This window comes from Paralichthys olivaceus, chromosome 23 (genome assembly GCF_024713975.1).
Source record: "Paralichthys olivaceus isolate ysfri-2021 chromosome 23, ASM2471397v2, whole genome shotgun sequence".
In the NCBI taxonomy this organism is placed as follows: Eukaryota; Metazoa; Chordata; class Actinopteri; order Pleuronectiformes; family Paralichthyidae; genus Paralichthys; species Paralichthys olivaceus.
In genome coordinates, this window is record NC_091115.1 from 9,215,054 (window position 1) to 9,242,917 (window position 27,864).

The 27,864-nt window shown below is 43.0% G+C and overlaps 1 protein-coding gene across 2 annotated transcripts; it reads left to right on the forward strand.

The window, feature by feature from the left end:
* Nucleotides 1-15: 15 nt before the first annotated feature.
* LOC109632799 (prickle-like protein 1) lies at nucleotides 16-27,864 on the forward strand. 2 transcript variants are annotated; one of them, XM_020092241.2, is made up of 8 exons: nucleotides 16-232; nucleotides 19,972-20,169; nucleotides 21,049-21,162; nucleotides 22,233-22,370; nucleotides 24,292-24,495; nucleotides 24,603-24,789; nucleotides 24,880-25,872; nucleotides 25,969-27,864. In XM_020092241.2, the coding sequence occupies exons 2-8, from the start codon at nucleotides 19,984-19,986 to the stop codon at nucleotides 26,919-26,921; spliced, it is 2,775 nt and encodes a 924-aa protein (XP_019947800.2). In that variant the 5' UTR covers nucleotides 16-232; nucleotides 19,972-19,983; the 3' UTR covers nucleotides 26,922-27,864. The 2 variants fall into 2 exon arrangements, with proteins under 2 accessions (XP_019947800.2, XP_019947799.2); XM_020092240.2 differs by lacking the exon at nucleotides 16-232 and adding an exon at nucleotides 16,170-16,325.

Consider the following 27,864-nt stretch of genomic DNA (forward strand, 5'->3'; position numbering starts at 1 on the left):
GGTGCCAGAGCTGCGCAGCGCTCAGCCCTGGTGTGCGTCTCATCGCTGCATGTGTGTGTCCGCGATCATGCACTGAAATCTCTCCTGTACGTCCAGTGAGGTGGTGTGTTTGCTGGTTGCCTGTCTGCCCGGATGTCTCTTCCTCCACCACCACAGCTACAGTCGTGATTATATTTTTGGACAAAAGGAATTATTCGATCCGACTCCTGGAACAAGTTGTGTCCTCTGAGAGGTGAGTGCTCGGGTTTGGCACAGGGCTGCTCCTCTTGTTTTTTACTGTAGAAATGTTGCAACCTTGCATTTAAACTGCACGAAGTTGTTCGTGTGTAAATACATTTGTGATATAGAAAAGAAACTAGACTTAAAGGCTTGTTTGCCTTAATCTTTTTTGGAATACTCGTGCGTCAGCAGAGGGAAATAGTTCGTCTCTCCATTAGTTGAAGGGCAGACACAGGAAAACAAGAAGAAGAGAGTTGGTTGAGACTCGATGACACGTTTTCCCCGAAGGAGAAGAGTGAAAAAAAGGGAATCTGTGGCTGCGTCCGGGGGAATGTGTGTGTGCGCTCCTGTGCGTAAAGACGCACTTAATGGGGGGGTTGCATTTTGGTCTCCAGATGTGTGGACTCAGCTGTTGCTTGTCACTCAGGTGGTCCCCCCCCTCTCTCTCTCTTTTACGAGCTCCTCTTGAACTCCTCAGAATCACATCAGCGTTGACAGACCACAGCCCCAGATCCACAGAAAACATTACATCCATTCAGCCACACAGAAGTAAAGCGTTCTCTCATATTCAAATCATACTGCAGATTTAAATCCACATTTAATACAGGTGTAACTTATTTTTATTTTCAAATAGTTTCAAGTGTTTTTCTTCAGTAGCCTCTTTGTGCACAAGTAGTTTGGAATCGAGTTTAAAAAAGACCCAAGAAGAATGTTTGAGCACCGATCATGAGCCCTGTACATAATGACGTGTTGTACAGTGCAGTATGATCTGTACTGAAGCCAGTGGGGGCACCTAGCGGTTGTGGAGGTTGGTGAAGATGCTGCAGTGAGTGAGAGTTGCAGTCTTTGGGATCTTGTTATGTTTTTGCATTGGTGATGTGTTTGTTTCTTCTCATGAGTTTTTCGTTTTTGCAAATACTCAAAAGCATCCTAGGTGAGAGTTATTTAAAATAAAGTCTTCAACTTTGTTTACAACATTTTATTCAATCTAAACTGTAACTCAAACTTAACATATCTATGCTGAGGATGTCTTAAATCACACTGTGCTGCGCAATCAGAGACTGCTGGGCAGTTTTTGCTGATCCAGGATCAGTGCAACCAAGGATCAGGTGACATGAGGTGTGTTCCACCTCTGTGGGAGGCCAGACTGTGCTGGGGGTATACATGCTGCAATGCTAAGCCTTTGTTAATGAGTACGTATCTGTGTGTCTGTGTGTGGTACTGAGTGCAAGTGCTTATGTTACTTTGCGTGCGAGCACACATGTGTGTTCTTTAGTGGGTCTGCATTTCTGACTCTGCTTGTGGTCATGAATTCGTTTGTGTGTGTGTGTGTGTGTGTGTGTGTGTGTTATAGGTGTTTGGGCTCAGGAGTTAAGCTGCTGTTAATTGGTCAGCCATTTGGACCACATGGGAGAGTCAAGTCAGGCAGTAGCTGAAGTGATCGGTGTGTTTGACGTCTACGTGTTCAGGATTTTCAGAGGTTTACTGGCAGAAGAAATATGAAACAGGTTGTGAAGGTTGATTTTCTGTTTTAAACATGTTAGAGTGAAAATGCTTTAGCTGATGATGCAGATCTTGAAGAGACAACCTTTCAGATTTCTGGACTTGCTTCATATCTTTCCTTTTTTCCCTCTTTTTTGTTTATGGTTGATTTCAAAACCGACAGACACATTTTTTCATCTTTCGATTACACTTCTTCATTTTCTCATGTGCAGCCCAGATTCTCATTCTCCAGCAGGGTTTGAGTGCCAGAGAGGAAATCCAGCCTGGAGATTGTTTTGATATTGTTGGACTCTCTCCTGGAAAACCAGGACCAACAGTGCTCTAGATTTAGAGCCGCTGGCCTGGCCACTTAAACACCTCATCTGATCAGTACAGTCAAACTGTTGTTGAAAATCCAAAAAGGAGATTAACAGGATTCAAAATAGTATTAAGGTAAATTTTGCCATGTTTTAATGTAAAGCTTAAATCCTGGTTTGCTAGATTTAATGGCTCTGGCCCCCTCAATAATTAATACACAGCAGGGGCGTCTCTAGGGATGAGGCCAGGGGGCACTGGCCCTGACTGAAATCTGATTAACTCCTGAAGTGAGCCAGTCCCCTCATTAATCTCTAAAATTGTCACTAACAATTCCAACAATTTGTTAAGAATATTTATTTTTGACGTTTAGATGTGTGGCGTTGAATCAAAGCTATAGAGCAAACAAGGAATGACTTAAATGTGAACCTTACTGAATCTGAAAGTGTGCATGGATGTTGGACATATAATTAGCCCCTGTATAAACTGCGGCCCTTTTATGGCCCCTGACATAGAAAAATCAAACATCTGCCACTGATTTACAATGTCTAAGAGCACTTTCACAAATTTACAGTTCATAATATTATAAACACAAACTAATGGTGTATACATGTTGGATTGTTTGCTGCTGGCTGATTCTGGATCAGTGGGGGTGCTGCAGTATTTGCAGATATCTTGTGTTTGAGTTGGAGCAAAGATTTGGCAGCTCAATATAATAATAAGAAACATAAACATTAATGTGACGTGTGTGTGTAAAGAACAGAAAGCAAAGGCCTCCATCCAAGTCAACAGTGTTATGTCTGTACAGCTCAGAGCAGCATGTGCACACACAGGCAAGTTTGTGCTGTCATACTGGAATAAATCGAGTGTGGGGTTGTGCGAGTCGTTCCAAACCATAGAAAACAAACCCGGCCACACACATAAACACACTCTCACACACACATGAATACATGCACACACATTTGCTTGCCAAGCAACCATCCCCTGTAGTTGTGTGTGTGTGTGAGGGGCCAAACAGTGAAGTGCCAGTCGCTGAACAGAAGAATCAGTGCACAATGAAAAACAGAACATTTCTTGGAAGAACCGAAATACAATAAGTCTTGCTGGAATACTCTTGAGTTTTAGACTGGAACCACCCAGTTCTACAGGCTATCAGGTGCATGATCACTTATCCTTACTCATTAGTTTTTTTAGTTAGGATGCAAATGTGTATACAGAAATACAGGAGCAGACCTTTGTTTTTTCTTTCCCCCATATATACACACACATATACATATACTGTATAAAATCAAATTGTGAAGAAATCAAAAACAACGTTACAGACAAAATAAACTTTATAAACAGAGTAATTAATCAAGAGATTAATTATGTGTAATTATTTTCAATACGTGTCAAGGTAAAGTGAATTTTTTTGATTGTGTGATTTATTTTTGAAGGAAATATTGCTCTATAAATGGTGAAAGAGAAGCTTATATTGCTTATAAATGTGTGTTGGCTCACAGTAACCACAAACCATCGCTGTGCCGAGGGGGGTGAAGGGTGCAGTGTGTGAATGTGTGTGTGTGGGGGGGGGCGGCAGATCCTTGATGTGCGAACGCTAATCGTGATCCTTGAGCTCATTGAGTGGTTTCAGAGCGAAGCCTGCAGGCCGCACTGGCTCCACAAGCCTGGTATTATGGTCAGCTTGTGGGGAGGAAAAGTAATACAGGGCTTAGGCAGACTATCAGACACTGAGTAATGGACTCTGGGAGGGAGCTGCACTCCTGTTTCTGTGTCAAAACTTGCTGCTGAAATCAAGTCGCCCGCAGCACTTTGCTAACCGATGCGAAGAGCGAGGTGTTGTTGAAAGTTCCTGACTCGTGCCTCCAAGTGAGAGTACATTTGGCACCAACTTAATTACCCATACACACAGCTCTATTTGATGATGAATAAAGCCACACACACATCTGCCCAGACACTGCCAGTCGCCAGCTACGGTAGCTATGGAGACATTAAAGGCGACGATTATTAGATGATAATAATTAAAAGGCTTTAAAGCTCAAGTAAAGGTAAACAGTATAGATAGAACACAGCAGTCTCGTATAGGAAGACAGGAACAACCACATAATTACTCCCAGTCAAATGACCACCCTGAGGCACAACACAAATGATAGCCTTCAGTTTTGTTTTTGATTGGGTAAAACATAAAAGGTCTCCATAACAGATTTGGGGTTTTTCTCCGGTTCTACATCACTCAGGTTATTGATGTGAAAACCTCCTACATCCACTTCTCCTGATTGTGTTTCACAGTTTAGCTGCTTTCAGACATGCACTGATGTCTGGACGTTTTCCAGAACGAGAGTGTCAACCTTTCCTGCCAGGCGCCCCCCCCCAAAGTAAAATGTCCAGAAATGTCAGAGTGAGAATACAGCAGGAAGAAATTGCGAGCAAGTGGGCGTGTTGATCACGTTTCCTAACACTGACAACCCCCCAAAAGGAATACAAACATTTCAGGATGAAAAATAAGTGTAATGCTTGTGGAGGATGCTGACAGAGATGTCAACTTGGGAAGATGACATCATTCAAGATAGCTTTAGGCAACAAGGGCCGATGCCAGAATCTGTGTGCTGCAAACAAAAACGTGATTTCTGCGGTCATGTCCGGCCTCCTGCCCGCTCTAGCAGGCGCAACCCCTCGCCTGAACGTTCCGGACATTTTCCATGTCTGAAAATGTTTTTTAAAGTTTGGTGGGCTCGTGTTTTCTTCTAAACCGATCAGAGAATATTATAATGCATCCTTTGCATAAGTACCAAAAAAAAAGAAATCTTTCTGTTGATAGTGAAAAGCTGACATTTTTATGGCAAGCAATCGTGAGTTTGATCAAAACAAAGCCTTGTTCCATGAAAACAGTTTAACTTGCAGCCGTTTGCATCATATAAACATTTTGAAAAATGTCCCTTTAAAATGTAAGCAACGTTTACTCATTTTGACAGAAAGCAGTTATTGAGCCATCATGGGGGAAAATACAGCTTTATTTAAAAAGCGATAAAACTGCAATTGTTCATAAATACTCCGAAGTGAAAATATATAGGGGGAACTTTTTTATGTGCGAGTCTGGAATCAGGATTTTTGATGCATGCCTCAGGAAAACATGACTTGGCTTCAGTCCTCCCGTCTTAAATTGGTCTCATGTGGTCTCATGTGTTGGACATTGTGTTCCTGATGCTGAGACCAACTCCTGAGCTGAATGTCTCAACTCTAATCAGAGACAGTCTGCTCCTTTCTCTTCCTTTCCCTCCGTAGCCCAGCTCCTTTCTTGTTGCCGTTAAGGAGACCTCTCATTATGTCGGCTTTGCTTGTTCACACTGCAGCAAAGCTGGAATAATGCTGGTGATTTTAGATAGTGTGTCGGCTTTCTAGAATCAGAGGCGTGATGTCTAACACAAAATTGTCGGCATCTGATCTGCCAAGCTCTCTCTTTTATGTCGACTACCTCTGCTGCCGGCGTAGAACTGGAACAATGCGACATCTATTCACTGGTTGTACTGGTTTTTATACACAACGGCGAGGCAGACTAACGACATTACAGCTTTGAACAGGTTGTATGAAGGGTCTTATTGCCGTTTCACCTCACATGGCACAGGATGCTCTCATGAATCTGTCTTCAGTTTTTCCATTGACTAATCACTGTCAGTCTGCTTATTATAACAGAAGCAGATGAGGCAGAGATTCTTTTTTTAACTTTGTGAAAATATAGGTTGCACTTGAAAAGGAAACATCTACAATGGAACATATATTTAAACTTTCCAATAAACCTTGGCTGCTGGGTGGTCGTCTGTCTCTGCAGAGGTCTCTGAGGGACATGCCCTATCTGTCACTGTATCTGCGTGTTGTCCCAGAGGAACACCAGCCTCTTAATCCATTCAGAGGGGGAAATGGCTCCAGCCAATCTGATGCCAACTGGAGTCAGGAAATTGCCTGTTATGATAAACAGTGTATAAGTGGAGGTGGGGGAAATTACAGGATTTTCACCAAATTCGCTAAAGGTTACACATTCATTTGTGCTTGAGAACTCAGGAGTCGTGTTCTTGATAGAAATTTCTCATTGAAGTTGCAATAATCAATATTTTTAGAGTAACAGTAGATGAAATGACTAATGTAATGTAATGTGAAAGAGCATGGTGAGTTTTAGCATCTTTTTGCTGGTCTTTGTGTGGCTTATGCAACAATTAATATGTTCTTTCATGGCCCTTGTCCCATCCAAGTTTCATAGAAATCCATGTGGTGGTTTTTATGCAACCTTGTTCTCAAACAAACTAACGGATAGGGGCGAACACATAACCTCCTGGGCAGAGGTAGCTAATATTTCCCATTTGGCCAGAAAACTCTGTTGTGTGAATGTTGTGTTCTATGTGTTTGATTTATAAATAGGCAAATGGAGGCTAACATATTTGTAATATCAGTTTGAAAAGGTAATACTATGTCAGTGGTTATTCAAGGTATAAATTGATTTTGTTCATGTTCGTAACAGACGTTCCTTGATAGTAAATGCTCCTTCAAAGTAAAACCATCTTTTAATAATCTTAAACAAGCTTCCGACTTGTGGCGAGTAATCAGGCAGCAGCGTATCCTTCAGCCGGGACGACTTCATCTCTATGAGAGGGAGGATGTAACAGATATGCACCACAGTGATTAGCTGATGAAAGCTCGGGGCTTCCCGAGTAATCTTTGCAAAACCAATACAAACAGTGATTTGACTGTTGTATGGGTTTCAGTGCTGTGAGATCCATCCATTCCTGTTTTTTTCCTTGCCTGTGAAAGTGAGCTTAAACTGCCACTTGCATTAATGAGCTAGTAAATAAATGTCTTTTGTGTTTACACTAATGACCTCGAAAACCAGACAGTAAACCGGGGGGGCTTAAGCGTTCATTATCTCTAACCAGCCACCCATGAAATCCATCATGTGCGGGGGTATGTTTGTGTGTTTGTATGGAATCGCACATGTTTTTGTTTATTCAATACTTCGCATACGTCTTTTAGGAGTGTGTGAATGGGAGTGCCCTCCCATCAGAGAAGAAAACTCTCAGGAATCCCCCTCAGGGATGCTCAGACATCTGGTTGTGGACGGCCAGCTTACATCGCAGAGTAATATGTCCAGTTAAGCCCCTCAAGAGCCGCCGCCATGCACATCATTACAACCCTCCTCCAGCTTTGCTTGGAACTTCTCTGAAACCCTATCGTTTGGTTCAGAAGGGTATAAATACGCCGTATATCCTTTTTTATACTACTTCCTCCCCGGGTCCGTCTCCCATCTGTTGCAGATTAGCGTTCGGTGTGTGTTTAGAGAGCTGAGCTTGTCGCCGAGCAGGACTGATAGTAAACCCAGAAGGTTTTAGTCAGCACTGTCAGGTAGGTCTGAATTAACAGAGAGGCCAACTGAGGATACGGCTGAAAACAAAGGTGAGGGACGGGAGTAGGACAGCAAGAGGGTAAGACGGGCCTCTCAGGCAGCCCAGCATACCAAACAGTTTGTCTGTTTACCCGTGAACCTCAGGCCCGCTACTCGAGGGTCAGTGTGGAATGCCAACAGTGGCTGCGTGGCCAAATTCAACCACAGGTCTGTGGGAGAGGAGGAGGACAAACACCCCGCAAAAATGGCCAGTCAGTCCACTTTCCCTGTGATAGGGAGTTTATTTAAGGACTGAACTCAAAGCGGCTTTCATATGACACATAGCCTCGATATCTGGCGCCCTTGTGGCATCCAAACCCACCACCAAAATGCTTCTGCGGCCATGCTGAGCTCAGCTGATATCACTCAGCTGTTTTCTTATCTCTCTTTACTCGAAATCTCTCTCAATCGCTGGCTCAGTAACCCATATGAAGCCAAACAAATAAAAAGCGCCTTGGGAATGTGCTGTGGAACTAACAATATGGTTTCACACACACACATACACACACACACACACCCTCCTATGAACTGTGCCGGCCCATGTAGGCCAACCCGCAGCCCGAGTGTGACAAGTGCCCAAGGCTGCAAACGTGGTCTGATGCTCTGTTCCCAGCTCTTGTGTTTTCAGTGCTAGATTATGGGAAAGTGATGGAAAGTGAGGGTTCTGGTTGTGTAATACACAGCAGGTGTGTGTGTGTGTGCTTGTCTTGTCTGTTCCGCTTGACTGATGTGCCATCCCTCCAGGATCCTGTCATTAAGCCTCTGTGTATACAACCCCAATCCCTGGCCTACATTTATCTCCTATACAAAATTCATGGGGGGATTCACACACACACAAACACACACACAATTTCCCATGTATATTGTGATGCAACCTTCCTGCTCATCTTGCCTCATTATGTCGTCATATTTGGCTTTTTTTCCAATTTGTTTGCATGCACTGGTTTTTTCATAAGAGATGCTCAAATGTAGTTAGACTGACACAACCCTTCTGTTTCTCTTGGCCTGAAATTTGTGGCACACAATAAAACAGCAACATGGACACATAGATTATTAGAGGGTCATTGACAATGCTGCAAGAAATAAAAAACATGTTAATTTTGAATGGGAGCAGCTTCAGTGCTGCTTAACAAGAACAAGAGAAACTGGTTTCTCATCTTTTGGGAACACGCGTGGCCTCACAATAAGTATGAGTGACTTTTCCTTTAACAAGCAACTATGACATTTCACTTTTCATCTTTAATTTCAGTTATCATACTTTATTGGAATCACAGCAGTTTCCCAATCATGACCCTTGTGTTTATATTACTATTCAAGTGAAGCAAAAACTGCAATGATGCATTCCTTTTCTTCAACAATAACAAGACCGTCTGGTTCTTGGTATTTTTCCTGTTTCACTCATAAATATCTGCCTCTTTCTCTTCTATAGAGGATCATCTTGAACCACACACTGTGACAAGGTGATCACAGCAGGCTGGGTTCTTATTACGACTCTTCAAACAAACACACACACAGCTTTCACAGCGGTGGTTACAGTGACCTCTGGCTTTTATTAAAGAAGGAATGCATCACTTAACAATATCAAATTAATGTTGGATGGGACGCACAAGACTTCTCTCTCACACACACACACACACACACACACACGCACACACACACACACACACACAAACACACACGACAAAGGGTTTCTATTGTTCCCTAATAGCTATTACAGTTTTATAGCAGTGTTTCTCACTTATATTCCACTTCTTTGGTGAAGTGGTAAGAGTGTGAGAAGGTATAGTCTTATCTCATGCAAATTCCTGCAGCTGCAAAGCACTGACACACTGTTGAGAGTTGAGACTGTCAGTTCACTCATCATTGAAAGCAAAGACACTGGAGGCTCACCTACGTCGCCTGGCAAAACATGACTAAAAATAAAAATCATGAATACATTTGCACATCTACGGCCTGTATGTGCTGGACAGAAATCTAAAACAGCAGGAAGAACAGTGTGCACAGTAGATGCTGCCCACAAGGTGTTGTGTTGTTTATTAACGCCAACATTCTGGAGAAAGTCTGGTCTGAAGGAGAATGTGAGACTTGACATGTCATCTGTTACATTAATAATAAATAAAACTAGAATTGGCACTCAGTCGAGCGAAAACTTCTGCCAAGGCCCAACTGTCCCGTAAAATTCAACCAAGCAGCATGAAATTGCAGAAACTCATAAATCAGTCCCCTAAAAATGTCAGATTTTTTAAATCATGATTCAATGGAAAATTTGTGAAAATGTTTGTTTTGAAAATGTCAAAACAAACCCTCACTGGATCTTCCCCTTTGTCCAGAGCTGCATCAACATTTAATGGGTTCTTTCTTCACTGATTTCCCTTCAAGACATCAAGGTTTGAGGAAATTTATTTATTAGCTCTTGCATAACCTTGTTCAACAATCAAATGTACAAGACTGAAAATTGTATCTTCCTGGTGGAGCTAAGAAATGATTCTCCAACATATGAGCATTGCATATTCTAACAAAATAAAAAGAATAATTTTATTTGGTCCTAACAGGAAGGGATAATCATGAAAAGGATCTAAGGAGTTTGTTTTTTCCAATAAATAAAATAATCTTAGTTACCATTATTTTGAAATGCAGAATGATATTTCAACATTTCCTCTTCTATCAGATGGCTGTCCACAGAAGCTGTGTAACCACTCAATAGTTTAATGAAACAGTTTGTATGCAAGCAGATACTTTGGCTTGGCAAAGCATTACAGCCTACGGGGACATTGAGGCCTCGTATGAAGTCAGATTCAGGTAATGACATGTAAGCAGCCAAAGCGGGGTCGACCAAATCATGAAAAATAATCATGATAATAATGAGGAACTTAACCTCTAGAAAGTAGGAGGGAAGGATCTATGATGTTCTTGACAACCCCATTTAGTCCTGAAACAGCATAATTACTCAACAGACTCTAATCAGCCTTTGAGCAGTGAAGGGATTTAAATAAAATCCTCCTAAATGTCAGAATAATTGACTACATGTGCTGGGATACAGTCAAGAAAAGAAGCGTAATAAAGATTGACAGATACATATGTACAGTTTAACAGTAGCAGCAGTGAAGCAGCTATTAACCTGGAAGAGAATGAGTAGAAGATGAAAGTCCAGCGAGCACAGACAGCAACTACAAATACGAGCTCCATGTGCAAAAGTTTCCCTCCTCGTCAAGGAGAGCACTTCTCTCTGCTAATAAAATAAATAAACAAGATTACGGGTCTATAGTCAACCTAGCAGCTCTGTTAGGGTTTGTTTTAGCAGAAACAGCTACCAGTGTGCAAACATACTTAGAATAAAAAATGTAAACATGCACATACATGCGATCAAATTACAATTTAAGATGATGTCTTTTGGACAAATCGACAGCCCTGTCTAGTAGATGTTGAGATATTAAACATTTGACCTGCTTGTGGTGCTATAGGTGAAAAGGCGTCCTAAAGTCTGGACCAAAGTCACGGACTAGATTTCTGTCCTCAAAAGTCGTAATTAAAAATTCACTACCCACTCTTTATGATACTTGAAAATGGTGGAAGTAGAACCAACCGCTACTAAAACTCCCATCCCCGGTTACCTGACAATTTCCTGAATTTTATAGCACTTTTATTGTCGGTCCTATTGTCCCAGAGGTGTGCAGCTAACACCCAGCGGTGGTTAGCAAATCTCAGCCGAGGGTTTTATGACCAGAAACTTAAATCACACTCCACTTGGGAGTGTCAGGGAATATTAACACTGAGCTGGTGAGGCCACAGAACAGGACCTCCATGGATCTGATATGCAGCAGCCGGTCGAACTGGTGGGCCTTGTTAGCGATGGCTAAAGATCCATTTCCTGGTGTGAAAAGCTGCTGAGAGGCGTCTGTCAGCGTGAAAGGGGCTGAATGGTGGAATCATAATGGATGTGAATTGAGATGTGGATCTGAGGACTTTTTGTGAAGCAACTGTGTGTGAGTCAGTTTGTCCTGTGTTAGTGGAACGTAGCTGATTAAAGACAAGTCGTGACATGTCTTTATTTATCAAGGCTACTTCACCAGTTCCTATGAACTAGGCCATGCTAAAAATCTAAAATAATCTTAAATCATACTGTATGTAGTTACAGAGGAAAGTCTAGAAGTTTCACTTTAAGAGTTTGAAATTTCCCATGGATGATTTCTTTGTGTGAGCTCGTCAGCTTTGGTTCTTCTACTCGTGTTCAGAACTTTTTTCAGGATTATTCTCGTCGCAATCATTCTTTTCAGTCAGTGAGCAGAAAGATATCTTGCTTTAAAACCCGTTCCCTGACACCTTCTCGGTGGCAGAATTGGTGAGGTATGCTTCTGACAGCTTTTGTGACTTTCAAATGCAGCCACTTGTCATTAGGTGTTGCAACAATAATCTCCACACCCAGGACCTGCTCACAAAGCCTATGTTGGTTAGGATAGTTATATTCACAATATTACATATCTCATCATTAATTTAGACTTAATGTTACTCCCACACAAGGAATTGTCTTCTGTTTGAGTTTGGCTTTTTATGACAAACTGTCCTGCAACAAGTTTAGACATGTCAGTGTCCTTGTTGATTTCCATTTTAAACAACCAGAAGGACGTCTCTCCCTGATATTTGCATTCTAAAGAATCAGTTAAACCCCCTTCTTGCCTCCTGGGGATGAAACAGTGTCAGTCGTCATGTCAGGTGTGAATGACTTCAAGAAATGAAAATGAAGCACGTCACTGGTGGATAAGAGCATGTTTCCTCAGCACAATGAAGGTGAAGAAAAGCCCCAAATACCAGTTGAGTTCTGTTCCAAAAGATAAAGGAATTGTGCAGCCAGAAGAAGTGAGGACTTGTGCCAAGTGCATGTGTGTTTCGTAAAGGCTACTAGATCTCAGTCCAACACTTTTTGCTTCCATGGAAAAAACTTGTGACCTTAAGGTTTCAGTCCAAATAACATCTGACTTTACTGAGTGTAGGGATAGATTCCTTTCTGGATTACTTTTTGAAAAATGACATATTTATCACAATTCTAGCCGTTAATGAAACTGTGCATTTGTGCGCATCATGTGTTTGTAAGGACGAGGGGATTAAAGGTCACTGCATAAACCTGCCATTAGTTAGTTCCTGCTCATCAGCCTCAGACATGTGAATGAGACCACAATATCATTCATTCAGCACGTCTGATAGCTTGTCAGGGGTCTGATATATCATGTTTTTGCCGCATTATAGCCAACATCCATTGAAGCAGTTGCTTTTATTGTGAAATGAGGAAGCTGCAGGCTAACCACATCACAGCTTGATGTCATACAGAAATCCATATGATTGTTTTTTTTATGGTTTTGTGGCAGGAAGGTCTGGCATCATTATGTTCTTTTGCTTTAATAAATACTAACTGACACCTAATAACAAAACCCCAAAAGAATTTGCTCCGTGCGCACCCTCTCCCTTTTATTTCTGAGAGGAAGCAGAAGAGACAGCGAGGTCAGCCGTTCTCTTGTGTTTTCCAACAAGCTGTTGGTCTTTGGCCACAGGCCCAGGCCCGGTCTGAAGGGCCGATATCTGCCTATTGTCTGTGGGTAAAGCCACTCATCCTCGGACATGTCCTCTATTCACACAAGAGCATTCCTCACCCACTCATTGTTATTTGAATTAAGTTCTTGTCTGTCGCTTGAAATCCGTCCTCTTAAAATAGGATCTCCAGAGCTTTTGAAATGTATATCGAGATAAATATCTCAGGAAACTCAATGCACATCTTTCGGAGGGGTGAAACGCAAAGTGGCTTTTGCAGAGCGGCGCCAAGACCCCTGGAAAACTTGAGTGCTTTTCTGAAAGGTTTACCCACCGACTGGACTGCCAATCCTGTCTCTCTCAATTTCAAATATGCGTCGGCTTGCCAGGAAAGGAAGGCAGCGTTGGCAAAGCACATAAGACTATCTCATCTATCTGCACACTGGGAATCTTTCACTCCATCTCACTCCTCTTCTCTGTGCTAGTTAGCCGACTGAGTCGTGTCTCATTCGTAACAGGTAATTTGGCGTGTGACAAGCAGCCCCGTTGCCCCTCGCTGCAAGTCACTTTGTGGGGTTGTCAGGGGAGAGGGCGTCTTTGTCTGCCGGACAATTGAGCAAACTCATTTGTCATTTTAGACCCTTTTAAATGAAGCCATTGCTGCTTTTCAGCCTTTTCATAGTGACGGATGATGTGCAACTTCTCCGAATCAATCACATCAGACTTCCTCTAATACCCAGTGAATTTGTAGTTTTTATGTCTATTCACTGGTTTTTATTGTATAGTTTTTTTTTTACATTTTGTAATAAAAAATTCAGGTGTCAGCTTTTTTTAACATAGGGGATATGTCTCAAAACTTCTGATTTTTAGTCTTGCTGCATTGTCATGAGTTTCCTGATGTGAAGTGCTCACAAAAAACGCATGACAATGACCTGCCCCCCCGCATGCTCATTCAGATCTCCCAAAATAGGAAGGGGTGGGGGGTGTTGGATGTCGGAATCAGTGAGAAAACATGTCTCCTGCCTGAGAAATTTCCTGAGATGGATGAGGTTGACTCAGGAGGAAGCACGGTCAATATTTAACCAGAAAAACACCCAGCGAGACACAAGGAGTTCAGTTTAGGAAAGATAAATCATTAGCTGCTTTTAAATTATCTCGTGCTTCCAACACTGTGGATCCATTTTCGTAAGTTTTGATATGTCGGAAAAACAAAGACTTAATTCTGCACTCATCAGTATTTTTGTTTTAACAATGGATCACATGAATGCTCATATGCAAATAATAGATCATCAGCCCCATGCAGTCCCTTAGCTCAACTTTACAGCGCTTTGTTGCATCTTCAGAAATGTTCAGCAAGCTACTGTTTCCAGAGAAAAAAAACTGAGGAATCAAATATTGCATATTAATGATGTCACTCTGTATCTAATCGAGGGACTTGGAGTTAGGGACATTAACTTAAAGGGTGATAACATGTCAGGGTTGAGTAAAGCTTCTTTTTGCTGCCTTCAAGTGCCAAGTGTCTGTGTATCACACTGGCAGAGGCTTTATTGAAGCTCGTTCAGACTCAACAAACAATCTTAAATGTTTGCTACATGAGAGTCAGTGCAAGAGAAAGCAAAGGTGCCAACAAAAGACAGACTGACGACAACAACACTGTGGGGTCATATATGTAGGAAGCATAACTAACAAAGTGCAGGAGCTCTGAACTCCTCAGGCGTTGAGTCGAACTGAGACTCTGAGAGGAAACAGCAGAAAAAGGAGCAGAGACAACAAGACACAGGTGTGACACATAATAATCAGGAGGATCAGGAAGTGAAAAAACCTGAAACAATATGTGAGTTTCAAAATAAAACGAGACGAGGCAAGAAACATGAAGAATAAAAAGATAACTTAACTAAAGTGGGGATGCAGCAGTTTTCACACATGAACTCTATCCAGAAAATTTTGTTGTTGCTGCAAAATATATTGTTGACTGCATTTCGATCACACTCACCAGGCTCACTGTTGAACCAGGAAAGGCCACGGAAATGTCAGTTTTTGGTACTATGGTGAATGATGCATTCCAACATTCTCTGATTGGTTTTGGAAAGGGTTGTTTTTAAAGCTGAAGAGAAAACATGAAACCACCAAACATTTAAAGAAAAATGCCTGGAAAATTGGGACCGTACATCGTCAGGGGTTTGTCTCTTGCACATGAAGAATGCAGCGGGACATTGCCTCTGTCAGATGGGTTAATAACAACAGAAGAATCCAGAAGATTCAGGTGAATGTTTGAAAGCAGCTATATCATCCATATCAGGTTAGACATACCTCTGGTCATCATTTTATAAAATGATGTTTCATCAAGATACAACCTTACTCTGCTCAATTGTGTGCACAACCTCATTTGTGTGCTGCCAGGCTAAAAACATTTTAGATGATCGAATTTGCAGCCAATACAAATTTATTTCGACATCAGTCGCAAAATGACATGAGCTGCATGAGACCGGATGACCCCAGGATCCATTTAACGACAGAGAGAATGTGTTGGAGTGTGCTGTCACTTGTTTTATAAATAGAAGTTTGTCTTGGAGGCAGATAAAGAGCATAGTGGAGCTGACCAGAATAAAACTGCCTCTTTCTTTTTAACGCTGCCTAAAAAAGTGGAATGCCAACTCTTCTTCTCTTTTTTCCTGCAGGTAGAAAGCAAAGTGAATTGAAAGTGTCGTGGTAGAAACAGTGGTCTGGCTTGTAGTACAAGAAAATCTGGAGGAAGAAAGAGAGATGTAATGAAAGAAAAACAAAGAGAAAAGAGCGTGAGAGGCGAGTGGACATGTCATCTGGCTTTCAGGGGTCCTGCAGCCAAGTTGGGGGGCGGAGGGTGTGGTGGTAGAGGGGCTAGGTGTCAATCTGGTGGAGGAAGGGGTGAGATAGAGACGGAGGGGGGGTGTTAACACTGTGTGTGTATGACTGAAGTGCAGGGCGATTTGCTCTGGAGGGGGAGGAATGAGGGAGGGGCCGACAGCTTGGCTGCCCCAAGAGCTGCACACACACTCATCCACTCACTCTCCCACACACTCACAGGGATCAGAGACACTCCAGATAGAGACGTCACCTCGCCGCCCTCCCTCCTTGCTCTTTGGAACTTAAAAGTTTTGGACGGCTAAATGAGTTGTTGAGAGAGACCAAACCCCCCCCTTCACCACAACTGACTTTCAAAAAGCCTGAGACATTAGGGGGGTGTGGATCTGTCCAGACTGAGCAGGACCTGGATCTGATTAGAGCTTGATGCTGCAGACATGTAAGCTCCGCGGGACCAGGACATTGTGCTAGTGAATGAGAGCTTTCTATAGAGGTGGAAACAGAGATGCTTTACCTTGAGGTAAGAGGGACACAGATGTGTATACTTCTGGAAACGTATAAATGCAGAAAGGGTTTTGTTGAATGTTTGTGGCTCGACTATGGAAAATACTTGTGTGAGCTGGTTATGAAGTGCAATGTGGGAGATTGTCTTGGTTGAATTTATTGAAACAGCTGAAGAGGCTTGAGCTTAGATGAGAGTTGATCCTGTTTGTGTGTATATTGCTCTATTAGTGCAACATGCATGGGTGTATGTCTTCCATCTTGTGTTTTTGTGCATGGACAGCAGTGAAGTGACTGTGTGTGTGTGCAGGTGGTCCCATGCCAGCTGTGTTAAATCCCCCCCGTGCAGTCCCTGACACCCATTTGGCCTTAAAATAACACTCAACTAGTCAAAGAGCAATGACCTCGGCCTTTGAACTCCACAATTTAAAGGTTTTTCTAAAGTAAATCCCACAATGTTGAAGAAAAATAGACATTTTAACCATTATTAGTTCTGATAAGCTCTCAGTATCTCCATATCTGCAACATCTGGTAAAGCTGAAACCAATGCACCAGTTTTAATAAATATCTGCCTATACAGAGAATATGATACACTTGAGCACAGTCTTTAAATTAGGAAGTATTCCTTTAGTTTGCCTGAGGTTGTATTCACTTGAATATAATATGTGCTTGACTAATCCCTCTGTGACAGAGAGCCGCTTAGAAAGTGTCAGTAAAACAGGGAAGGACACAGACGGTTAAACGCCTGTTTCCCCCCCAAAAAAGCTCTTTTTAACCCCTCCGGCCTCAACCTGTCACATCTCCGCCGTGTGTTAAGTTCAGAGCAGGAATGGGTGGACATTTTGTTTTTGTTTTTCCACAAAGAACGCCTTTGTGTTATTGCCAGGAGGTGACATGGTGAAATGTGAGTTGCTGTGTGTGTTGGCTCAGGAATCTGTAGTCACCACTTCCCCATTACTTGTGGGATGAGAGGCAGGAGATGTGAGGGAAGGGCGGACGGAAGGGTGGTGGACAGAAATCCTCAAATGCATGACACCACCTGACTTGATTACTCAATTAATATATTGACTAATGGTGTGTGGTCATTTTAGCTTCTCTAAAGGGAGGATTTGCTGCCTTTATTTTACCATCTGCACGAGTAACCTGAATATCATGGTGGTTTTGGATTGTTGGTCTTTACAATACATATTATATTAGTTGATTGAAGGAAATAATTGCCAGATTAATTGATAATGGAAAATAAGGAGTTATTTCAGTAACTCAGCCCGATTCAAAGTTTCAAACATGTTGAAATGGACAAGGAATTATCACCATGTTATTACAACCAGTCTGGTTCTTGCCATCTTGTAAAAGGTGATGTGGGTAATTATATTCATGCTTTTGATGAAGCTGTGTGGCCCAATGCTTCAGATGTCACATATTGGAACCCTGGCACCAGCCCACATGTCCATTAACATATGTCATGTGTAAATTTAGCTGTAAACCAAAGGAAACATAAATGGCTGCCTACTCCTATGCCAAGCTGCACAGGAATGTCTTATAAACAAACACTTTTATGGAATGAAAAAGGAGAGAGAAGCAGTAGATGGCAGTAATGCACCTTGACGTTGGTTGCCACTCACTAATAAACCGAACGAAGAAGAAGGGGAAACAAAATAATAAATACAAAATTGATGAGAGAAGAAAAAGAAGAACCCACAGTAGATGGTGGTAATGCACCGTGATGTTCATAGCCAGCCACCAATATACAGAAAGAATAAAACATTAAATAAAATAGAAAAATCAATTAATTGCACCACTTACTGGTCTGAACTAGGTTAGGTGAGATAAAGCAGAACAGGTAAAGAAAAGCCTCAGAGTGATAACATTATCTGTCCCACCATAAAACCTGATAGATTAGTCATGGAAGAACAAAGCAACAGTCAAATACCCTTTTGTCCCATGATAAGAGCTTTGGTGTTTGACTTTTAACAGCATTTCTAATCTGTGAGATTCAGTGTTGTGAAGCCCTGGGCTCCATTCAACTGTATGCTAATCCGAATGCTAATATTTTCCCCTTTCTTGTTACTGCGGTTTGACTATGTGGCGAGGTGTGAGAAGCCCGGAGGGCGAGCAGAGCAGACAGGAGTTGACATATCTGGGAGGATGGGGTTTCACTCCCGCAGCGTTTAGGTTGCGAGTTCAGTTGCAGCTGACCTTTGACCCTCAAGAAAACCACGACTTCAGGGTTTAGATACATCATCAGTTTTTTTCAGAGAGGAAAAAGAATGACGAGCACAAAGTACAGTAAACTATGACGCCAATTTATGACTTAAAGAAGTGTCAAAGTGCTTCTGTACACAAACCGTGGACTTCCTTTTTTCATTGGGAGCTTTTTTTTAACCATGAAACTGGAGCGAATGATGCATTGTGGGTCACGAGAGAACACATCAAATTTTGATTCTGAGCCAGATCAGTGGGAGGATCCAGGAATTCTTTACTAGAATAAAGAACTAGAACTAGAATAAATAGTCATCCAGTTGTGTTATAATGTAAAAATGACCCAAAAATCAGGGTTGACATAAGACATTTCGGGGGAGGGTTTAAACCAATTATTAATAACCTATTAATAACTGCTGAAACATACATTTCAGCCCCCCTCCCCACTTCTGTCATTTTCACACAGACCCTAAATAACTGATTATCACCTGGAACAGGCAACATGTTTTAAATGAACTTAACTGACCGCTCTCGATTCAAAGACATAATGATGAGTCAATAGACGTAATTAAGACCTTAATGTTCCTGATAGTTCTGCTTTTCAAACCTACACAGTTTGAAATGACCCATGTGTGAAGTTCCTGACTGTTTTCACCCAAACAAATTCCATTCTGGTGCAAATTAACACGTCAAAAGACCCGGAGGCAAAATACAAGCTGCTTTTTCAACACCTTGGGGCCAGAGCGCCGTTATCAGGCCAAGGGGGCTCAGGAGAACATGGCCGCTGAGATAAGAGGGCTACTGCTGAAGGCGGGAGAGACGCTCCGCAACCAGACAAGTTAATCCCTGTTCATGTAACAGTTCAACTGTTATCAGCTTGTAAAAGTTTGAAATGCTGATGACAGGCTCTGGTCTGAGAGGATGAATGCAATTTAGACTTTCTGCCTAAATATACTTGATGTGCCTTCTTTCATATGACTCATTTGTAGCCTACTTTAAATAATAGGATCTTAATAGAAATGTGATTCATAAAACACACGATCAGTACATTCAAGTCTGCCACAGCCTGGCCGCCTCTATTATGTGCATCATGCTGGAAAATGCCTTGTATGGTTTTCCAGTATATATCATCCGAGTTTGTGTGACATCCCCTTTGAAGATGGACAAACACTGTTTTTGGGCTCTTTATCAAGCATGATAATGGATAAACAAGGAAAGTATAACACAGAGCCATACATGGGATGGAAAATCATACTAGTTATTCTTGAATGTGACTCAGTAGGTTGGAGTTGTGAAAGGACGGGAGCGGTGGGACAAGCTTGTCTTTTTCTTCCCTTTTTTCACGTTCCTTCAAACTCAAAGACTTTGCTGGGACAAAAACAATTATGTTGTGGAGAAATGCAGAGATCAAAAAGTTGGGCTCTGTGACCGTGATTCCTAAAATTCTCTGTCTTTTATATTTACAGCGTTCGCGTGTGATGAATCTGGAGCGCAGTGAGAGAGGGGAGCGTCCTCCTCCTCGAGGCCTGGATATGGAGGCCCGTGCTGGTGGAAAGATGGGGAAGATATCTGTGGGCTTCCAGAGGAGCTCCACCTCTGATGACGACTCCGGGTGTGCGCTGGAGGAGTATGCATGGGTGCCACCGGGCCTCCGGCCTGAGCAGGTCAGGACCTTAAATGTTTCTCTATAAATAGGAATTATACATATAAAATACGGTATTTTAAGTCTGCAGACATTCTGTTGTTTAAGTTATTTAAAAGTTAAGTTAGTTAAAACATCAAAAGGAAACATGAGAGACAGCTTCCTCCAACATCGACTGTTGGGCATACTTTCCCCGCTTTAAAAAAAAATTAGATACACATGACAAAACATTTATTTCTTCCATGTTTCTGTTTCCGCTGTCAGGGGAAATCAGCCTTGGCAAATATTGACATTTCCAGACTCGTGCCTGTCTCTTGTGTGTGCAGAGATTTCACACTCAGGCGCCTGTGACTGAATGGAGATTGATATGTTTGGCCCACAGTGTCACATGAGGACAGACTCTCCTCTTCTCTTTGGTCTTTCCCCCTCCTCCAGCTTTACTGACAACACTGTTGGTCACAACATGTCTCACTTAAGCCCTTTTTCCACCCGTCAAAAAACCCACTAACACCTGCCAATATCTGGCTTTTGTCTGTAATGGGAATGGATGCAACCGGGGTCAAATGACAAGTATTCATCATTTCTGGGTTCCAATGCACCTTTTCCAGAACAGCGTTTAAGTAATCTTAAATCGTTCTGTTTGTATCATTGTCACAGGTCACCAAGGTGCATTGTTTTGTTGTGTTTCCTGCTTATAAATCCTGCGCATACCTGCTAATTTTGGTGACTTAGGTCTAACTGAACATACGACATAAGAAAATCTAATTCTACAGTCATATTAAACTATCATGAGAGTTGGGACAAATACTTGTTTCTTCCTTTTCTGTACCATAAGAGACGTCCTCTTTAGCATTCATTTCACTGTCTACCGAAGTTCATTCGTACTTTTCTCCATCTGCAGGTCCAAATGTATTTTTCCTGTCTGCCGGAGGACAGGGTGCCGTACGTCAACAGCCCCGGAGAGAAGCACAGGATTCGACAGCTCCTCTACCAGCTGCCGCCGCATGACAATGAGGTAGAGATAATGAGGTCGAAGCGGTGACAGGGTGTTGTGAGAAGGGGGTCTGCAGGGAAGAGTCAGACAGGGATCGGTGGATAAAAAATCCAGATGTGAAAAAACTTTATTCAGGATTCCTTAGGGGGTTTGTTTCTTTCAAAATGTCTCTGGTATTAAACCAAAATGTTCCTGTAGTCATAGTAAATATTGCACACTATACTTAAAGTTGTTAGTGCATTAAATAAATGAGTGTTAAATGAACAAGTATTTGAAAGTATAGTTTTGGGATCAGCGTCGCATCATAATGGCAAGAATTTATTTTTAACAATAATTAGCCCCAACTAAGCTAAAGCCAGCAGCTGAGTAAAGCCTGGACAATCTCACCAGCCTTTTCTAGTAAAACTAAAACAATGGCTGCATTCTCTCAACCATTTGACAAAAAACAGAAAGAAAAAAAACTCCTGTGACAGTAAAGCACATGCCTGCCTCTTCTGTATAATGGCTTTATGGTGTTTAAACCAGCACTGCTCCCTTCACATCTGTGTTAATAGAGTTTACATTAGGAGATACGGTGGAGGGGTTATCACCAGAGGAGAGGACGGGGGGCGGGGTCTCGGAAGACACACAATGGGCACACAGAGATACAAACACACACACTGTTTTTATGATGTTTGTCGGCAGGCCTGGTGGTTGAGGAAGCAAACTGCTGCAGGATTCCTTGCATAACAGTGGTTAGGAGGGATAATGTGTGTGTCTGTGTCTGTGTCATCATTTGCTGTTGTTTAGAGAACAACTGAGCTGGTTGCGAGGACAGTCTCTGTCTTTAATCTGAGGCAGTCATCACCAAACACAGATGAAGGGGTTGTGGCATCCTTTCCAACGCAGCCTCGAGCAAAATTAGCTTTAATGAAACCCCTTCTGCAGCCATACATGCGTGATACACTTCCCCGATGTTGCATGCAAAACATGAAAGCTAAAACCACCAGCAGTAATGATTGCACGATTTTAAGTCCTGTATTGACTGGTCCCCCTTTTATCTGTAAATTGACCTCTTTCTTTTCTTTTTGTCAACCCCTTTCTTTTACCAGGTGCGTTATTGTCATACTCTGTCAGAGGAGGAGAAAAGGGAGCTCCACATGTTCAGTGCCCAGAGGAAGAGGGAGGCACTGGGGAGAGGAACACCCAAGATCCTGCCTCGAGCTCTGCAACACACCCGCTGTGAAAATGTAAGTCCCACACATGGATAGCCGGGAGCGCACACACACTCACACACACACACACACGAAGACCACTTGCGTCATGTAGCACTCATGTAGCCATAAAGTAAGCAACCGGTGGGTCTGAAGTTATTTATATCACAAAGCAGCTAACACCCACCGCCTCATCCCAACGCGAGGAAGCCTGAGGCGCAACCCTGATTGGCCAATGCAACGGTTTTAATCACAGACATAAACGTCCTCATTAGGGCGAGAGAGGAAGTGGGGGAAATTGGGGAGGCTCATGCTCAAGCCGTGTAGAGAACCCTGTTCCTCTTGAGGAATTCGGCCAATTTCCTGCCACCAATTAATAGCTCAGCGTGACAGTGAAAAAAAGAAACGAACAGGTTAATAAGTGATTCTTGCGTAGCGTTCTAAAATCCTGTTTTTTTCCAAACAAGTCACAGTATGTGGCAGATAAATCCTCATCTGCTGGTATGATTGCAGACAGCTCAGCCCAGTGGATGTAGCTGGAAGAGAGTTGGGAGGTTTCTGTGGACAGGGGAACTTGTTTTTGAGATGCATGCCATTTATTTCTGGGATTTTGGAGATCTTTGGACACCTGGCCTCCATTTTGACATCCTGCTATAAGTCATAGCAGTTTACAAAACACACCATCGGAAAAATTCTAAAATCTGAACCCTGTTTCCTATCTTTAATTTAGTGATGTTGTTTCAAACAAAGCATGCAGTGCCATTCAAACTCCCCTTGATCTTTATTTTGAAAAACATCCTTTCGATTCAACAAAAATAAATAGTAGTGTTATGTGGATTCCGGCAAATTCAACCGTGGCCAGCGAGAAAACCACATCCCCCGCCAGGAATCCAGCAAGAGTAGCGGGTCAGCCACGACGACACCACACACACACACACACACACACACACACTCTACAACACACACTCAGAGGTATGTTCACTCGTGCAAACATTACGCACATGCTCAGGTCATCAAAAAGATACATCACGGATACAAGGGCGTACGCACATATTTACATACATTCTCACTCACTTTGTCAGGCTCTAGTTTCCTGCTGCTGTAAATCCCAGGGACACGCAACACCCCCCATGTCCCCAAGGCCCCACTCTGTCCAACCTGGTAATAATGCTTAACAGCTGGGCATGCTATCCCATAGCTGTACAGGGTTATATAAAGACTCATGATTGCACGTTCAGATGCATTTTGATCAGATAGTCTCTGTGGAGTCATACGATCTCAGGACTCAAGTCCAAGGCCAGTGTATTCTGCTTTGGATTATTCTCAGTGGACAAAAATGCCCACCAGTTCCTCAGCAACACCCAATGAATACTTCACTTTTACACCACAGTGAAACAGCCCCAGACCAGAGACCATTTGTAACACATCTGTTTGACTGACGTTGCCTTAAAAAAATTAAAATTGCATTGTGCCTTTGTTATCAACTGTTGCTGTGTTTCATCACTGTGGGGTTCACTAATGTGTTTGGAATGGATCGTGTTCCTGGAGCTTACAGTACGATCACCTGTTGTTCGGCCTTCATTGTTATAGCATCAGTGCAGATGAAACATGAGCAGATACGTGGTCGAGTTTGAATACTTATCACCATAATCTCTCTTTTGTTTATGTTGCAATCCTCATGTGTCACTGGCATCAACTGAGTCACCTCTATTTTAAAAAGTCACTCCCATGTGTGTTTGTCTCAAGGTAGTATAGATTATCTGCTGACACTCAAGGTAACCCTAACCCAGCTTTATAAATAATAACATACGCAAGGTTATACACATTGTGATGAATGTGCTCTGCCAATCTGGAATCTGGAATCCCCACTGTTCATTTTAGGCCACTGCAACTTGTGCAACAAGATGCCTGAAGCATTAATGTTATGGATCATCTGTTGTTTGTGTTGGATCATTAGTGCAGCGGAGGCATCAATGGAGGGGAGATGGCAATTTTTGCCTCCAGAGCAGGGCCGAGCCCCTGCTGGCACCCAGCGTGCTTTGTGTGTGCCACGTGTCAAGAGCTGCTGGTGGATCTGATATATTTCCACCAAAACGGCAAAGTTCTCTGTGGAAGACACCACGCTGAACTTCTCAAACCAAGATGTTCTTCTTGTGACGAGGTAGGTGGCAATAATTGCAGCAGTACCCACAATCCTTTTGTGTTTGACAGTGAACCATGGCATTGACAAAGAGCTCAACATACTTAACAGTGTGTGTTTCCCCTCAGATCATCTTTTCAGACGAGTGCACTGAAGCGGAGGGTCGCCACTGGCACATGAAACACTTTGCCTGTTTCGAGTGCGAGATCATGCTCGGTGGTCAGCGCTACATCATGAAAGATGGCCGGCCCTATTGCTGTGGCTGCTTTGAGTCCCTGTATGCAGAGTACTGCGAGGCCTGTGGTGAAAACATTGGTAAGTTATATTTGTGAAAGTCAAGAAAGATCTTTGCTAATGCTATTGCTACTGCTATAATGCTTATATCTTCATCTACTGATCCTTTAGGTGTCGATCACGCCCAGATGACCTATGAAGGTGTACATTGGCATGCCACAGACCAGTGCTTCTGTTGTGCACAGTGCAAAACATCCTTGCTTGGCTGTCCCTTCCTTCCAAAGCAAGGTCGCATCTATTGCTCAAAGGCCTGTAGCCAGGGAGAAGATATTCATGCCTCTGACTCTTCAGATTCTGCCTTCCAGTCAGCCCGCTCACGTGAATCACGGCGCAGCGTCCGTATGGGGAAGAGCAGCAGACCTGCTGAGCAGTGGAGACAGTCACAGCTGTTTAATCCCCCTGCGACCATCCCAACGTTTGAGTATAAGATTGGGAATGGTGAGGGTGATGGACATGCTGATGGCGACGCTGACATCATGGGTCGTAAGCTGGCCCATCTCAGCCTAGAGGAGAGGTTCTGGAGGGAGCGGGAGGAGCAGGATGCTTGTGGCGAGGAGGACCCAGAGGAGTGGGCGCAGCATGAAGACTACATGACTCAACTGCTGCTCAAGTTTGGTGACCGGGGGATGTTACACCAACTTCAGCAGCCACCCGTAAAATCTCCCACCCCCAGCTGCGACAGAAATGGGCACATAAGTGTCTCTGATCCATGGTTAAAGCCTGATTCTACATCAATGGGGGTTGCTGCCTCCTCTCCCACCCCTGTCAGTCCCACCCAAAGCCAGACTTCCAGTCAATCCCGAGCCAACAGCCTTATTAGTCCTGGTCTGATAAGCAAGAAACACCTGCCTGAAATGTACTGGGCCCAGTCCCAGGATGGGTTGGGAGACTCTGCCTATGGGAGTCATCCGGGTCCTGCCAGTGCCAGAAAAATCCAAGAATTGGAATTGGATCAGGACCAATCTGGCACAGGAAGACAGGCCTGCTGGCCAGACACAAGGCAGTGGTATGAAGACTCCCTTGAGTGCATTGCTGACGAGCTGAGGAAGGTTGAGCAGGGTGTTGGAGACTCTATGGACTCCCTGGCACTCTCAAACATCACTGGTAAGGCGGATACTGTTTGATGAATTCAGTCATAATGTACTTTTATTATATTTTAAACATGATTTCAAAATGTGCCTGTCCTGATCACTTTTTTAGGTGCATCCGTGGACGGCGATGGCAGAGATAGACCTGTAGTCTACACCCTTGCCATGCAGGATCCCTCGGTGGCAGATGACTGCGAGAAGATGAGCAACATGGGAACCTTTAACTCATCTCATCACCATAGTAACAACTCACTGAACCTTATCATGGAGAAGGGAGACCAGGAGGAGGTAGCACTGGCAATGAGGGGAGGTGCACCAGGAGGACTTCTCGCACTGTCCCCACATTCTGAAGGTCTCCCTGCCTCCTTTGTCCATGCCCCAGCTCTGAGGAGAAGCAAGTCCCAATCCAGGCCTCCTCAAATGGTTAAGTTCTCAGAAGACACCGTGGACAATGGATACAATGACGGGTTTGATGTCAGTATTAGAAAGCATCCCATGAGTGAGAAGCCACAGCGGAGGGTGTACTGCCCAGAGGAGATGGGCCGAGAGAGAAGCCACTCTACAAGCCACTATGGGCACAGCAGGCAACACCGCCACCGGCAAGGCAGACACCACAGGAGTCGCAAAGCCCGCTCGGACAACGCCCTTCACATGGTTCCCTTGGACAAAGCGCAGAGGCCGTACGAGCCCCCGCAGCAGGGTCTGCTAAACCCTCCATGTGGTGCTATGCTCTTACCGCACCCCTCACACAGGCTGCCCCTGGCCTACTCCCAAACTCGATCTGACTATATGCTTCAGGGCGCAACGCAAGGAGACCCACGGGTCGAACATTTCATGGGTCTCCACAGAGATGAGGAAGACTGGTGCTCTACTTGCTCTTCTTCATCATCAGACTCCGAGGAGGAGGGCTTTTTCCTGGGTCAACCAATCCCTCAGCCTCGACCGGTTGGGCGTTACTACGCTGAGGACTTCCCCACAAGGGTTACAGCCCTCTCCTCCCAGATTCATGGCTCACAGACTGGTCGCAGGAAGAGCCACCGCTCTAAAAATTGTATCATCTCTTAACAGTTCAGTTCATCACTTTGTGACCTGCACTGTACAAAGTAATATCAGATTTTCAGATGGTTTACACAGGTCAAGGTTTTAGAAAGGCAGTTACAAACAACACATGAGCACAAACTGTATTATGTGCCGATATAAGGACATGTCAAGAGACATATCATTTTAGGTCATACTCTACTGAAAGAAGACATTTTTAACTGTAACTGTTGAGCAAATAAAAGACCAATTATGTGCAACAAACAGTTATAAAATATTTGTGTATGTGCGATTTTGGCCTAGATACGTGGTGTATTTAAATTGTAGCACTAATAAGATGCATGGACATTTGGAAGCCTTTCTTTAACCGACAGAAATTATGGAGTGGAGACATTTTTCTTTCATTTCAGCAATTGCCATTAAGTTGTTTTAAAAACGTTCATGTAAGTTTTGCAGCGATATCTTTGTGTGCATTAAAATGGCAACACTGTTGTACACAGAGGCTGATAAAAGTAGAAAATAGAGACTAACCAAATAATTATTTAATGCATAATAGTACAAACTGATGATGTATATACTAAGTTAAGATTTTAATACTGCTATTTTTATATCCGTGTTTTAAGAATTGTTTCTTTTGAAGTGAATGATTTATTCAAAAAATAGCAGTTGTTATGGTAAACGAAGAGACCTCGATAATATTTTAGGAGAAACAACAAAGAAGGTGCCACATGATGAGCTGTGTTTTTCACAGTAAAGTGCCATGTTACTTGGTAACAATGTCTATTTTAAACATATATTCCACGATGCTCACTGTTGGTGTGTAAAATATAAAGAGAATGGCAGTAACACCCACATTGTTTCATACTCAGACCAAGTGTTAGCTACCCTCGCTCAGACATAACCACCTGAATGCTTTGTGCTGTAAAGATGCTTGTAATAAATAATTTTCTTCTCCAAAGATTCAAAAAAA

Bases quoted from the DNA above. Each gene is read 5' to 3' on its own strand.
- LOC109632799 (XM_020092240.2), top strand. The intron at 21,163-22,232 runs GTAGAGATAATG...TTCTTTTACCAG, and splicing joins TGCCGCCGCATGACAATGAG to GTGCGTTATTGTCATACTCT. The intron at 24,496-24,602 runs GTAGGTGGCAAT...GTTTCCCCTCAG, and splicing joins GATGTTCTTCTTGTGACGAG to ATCATCTTTTCAGACGAGTG.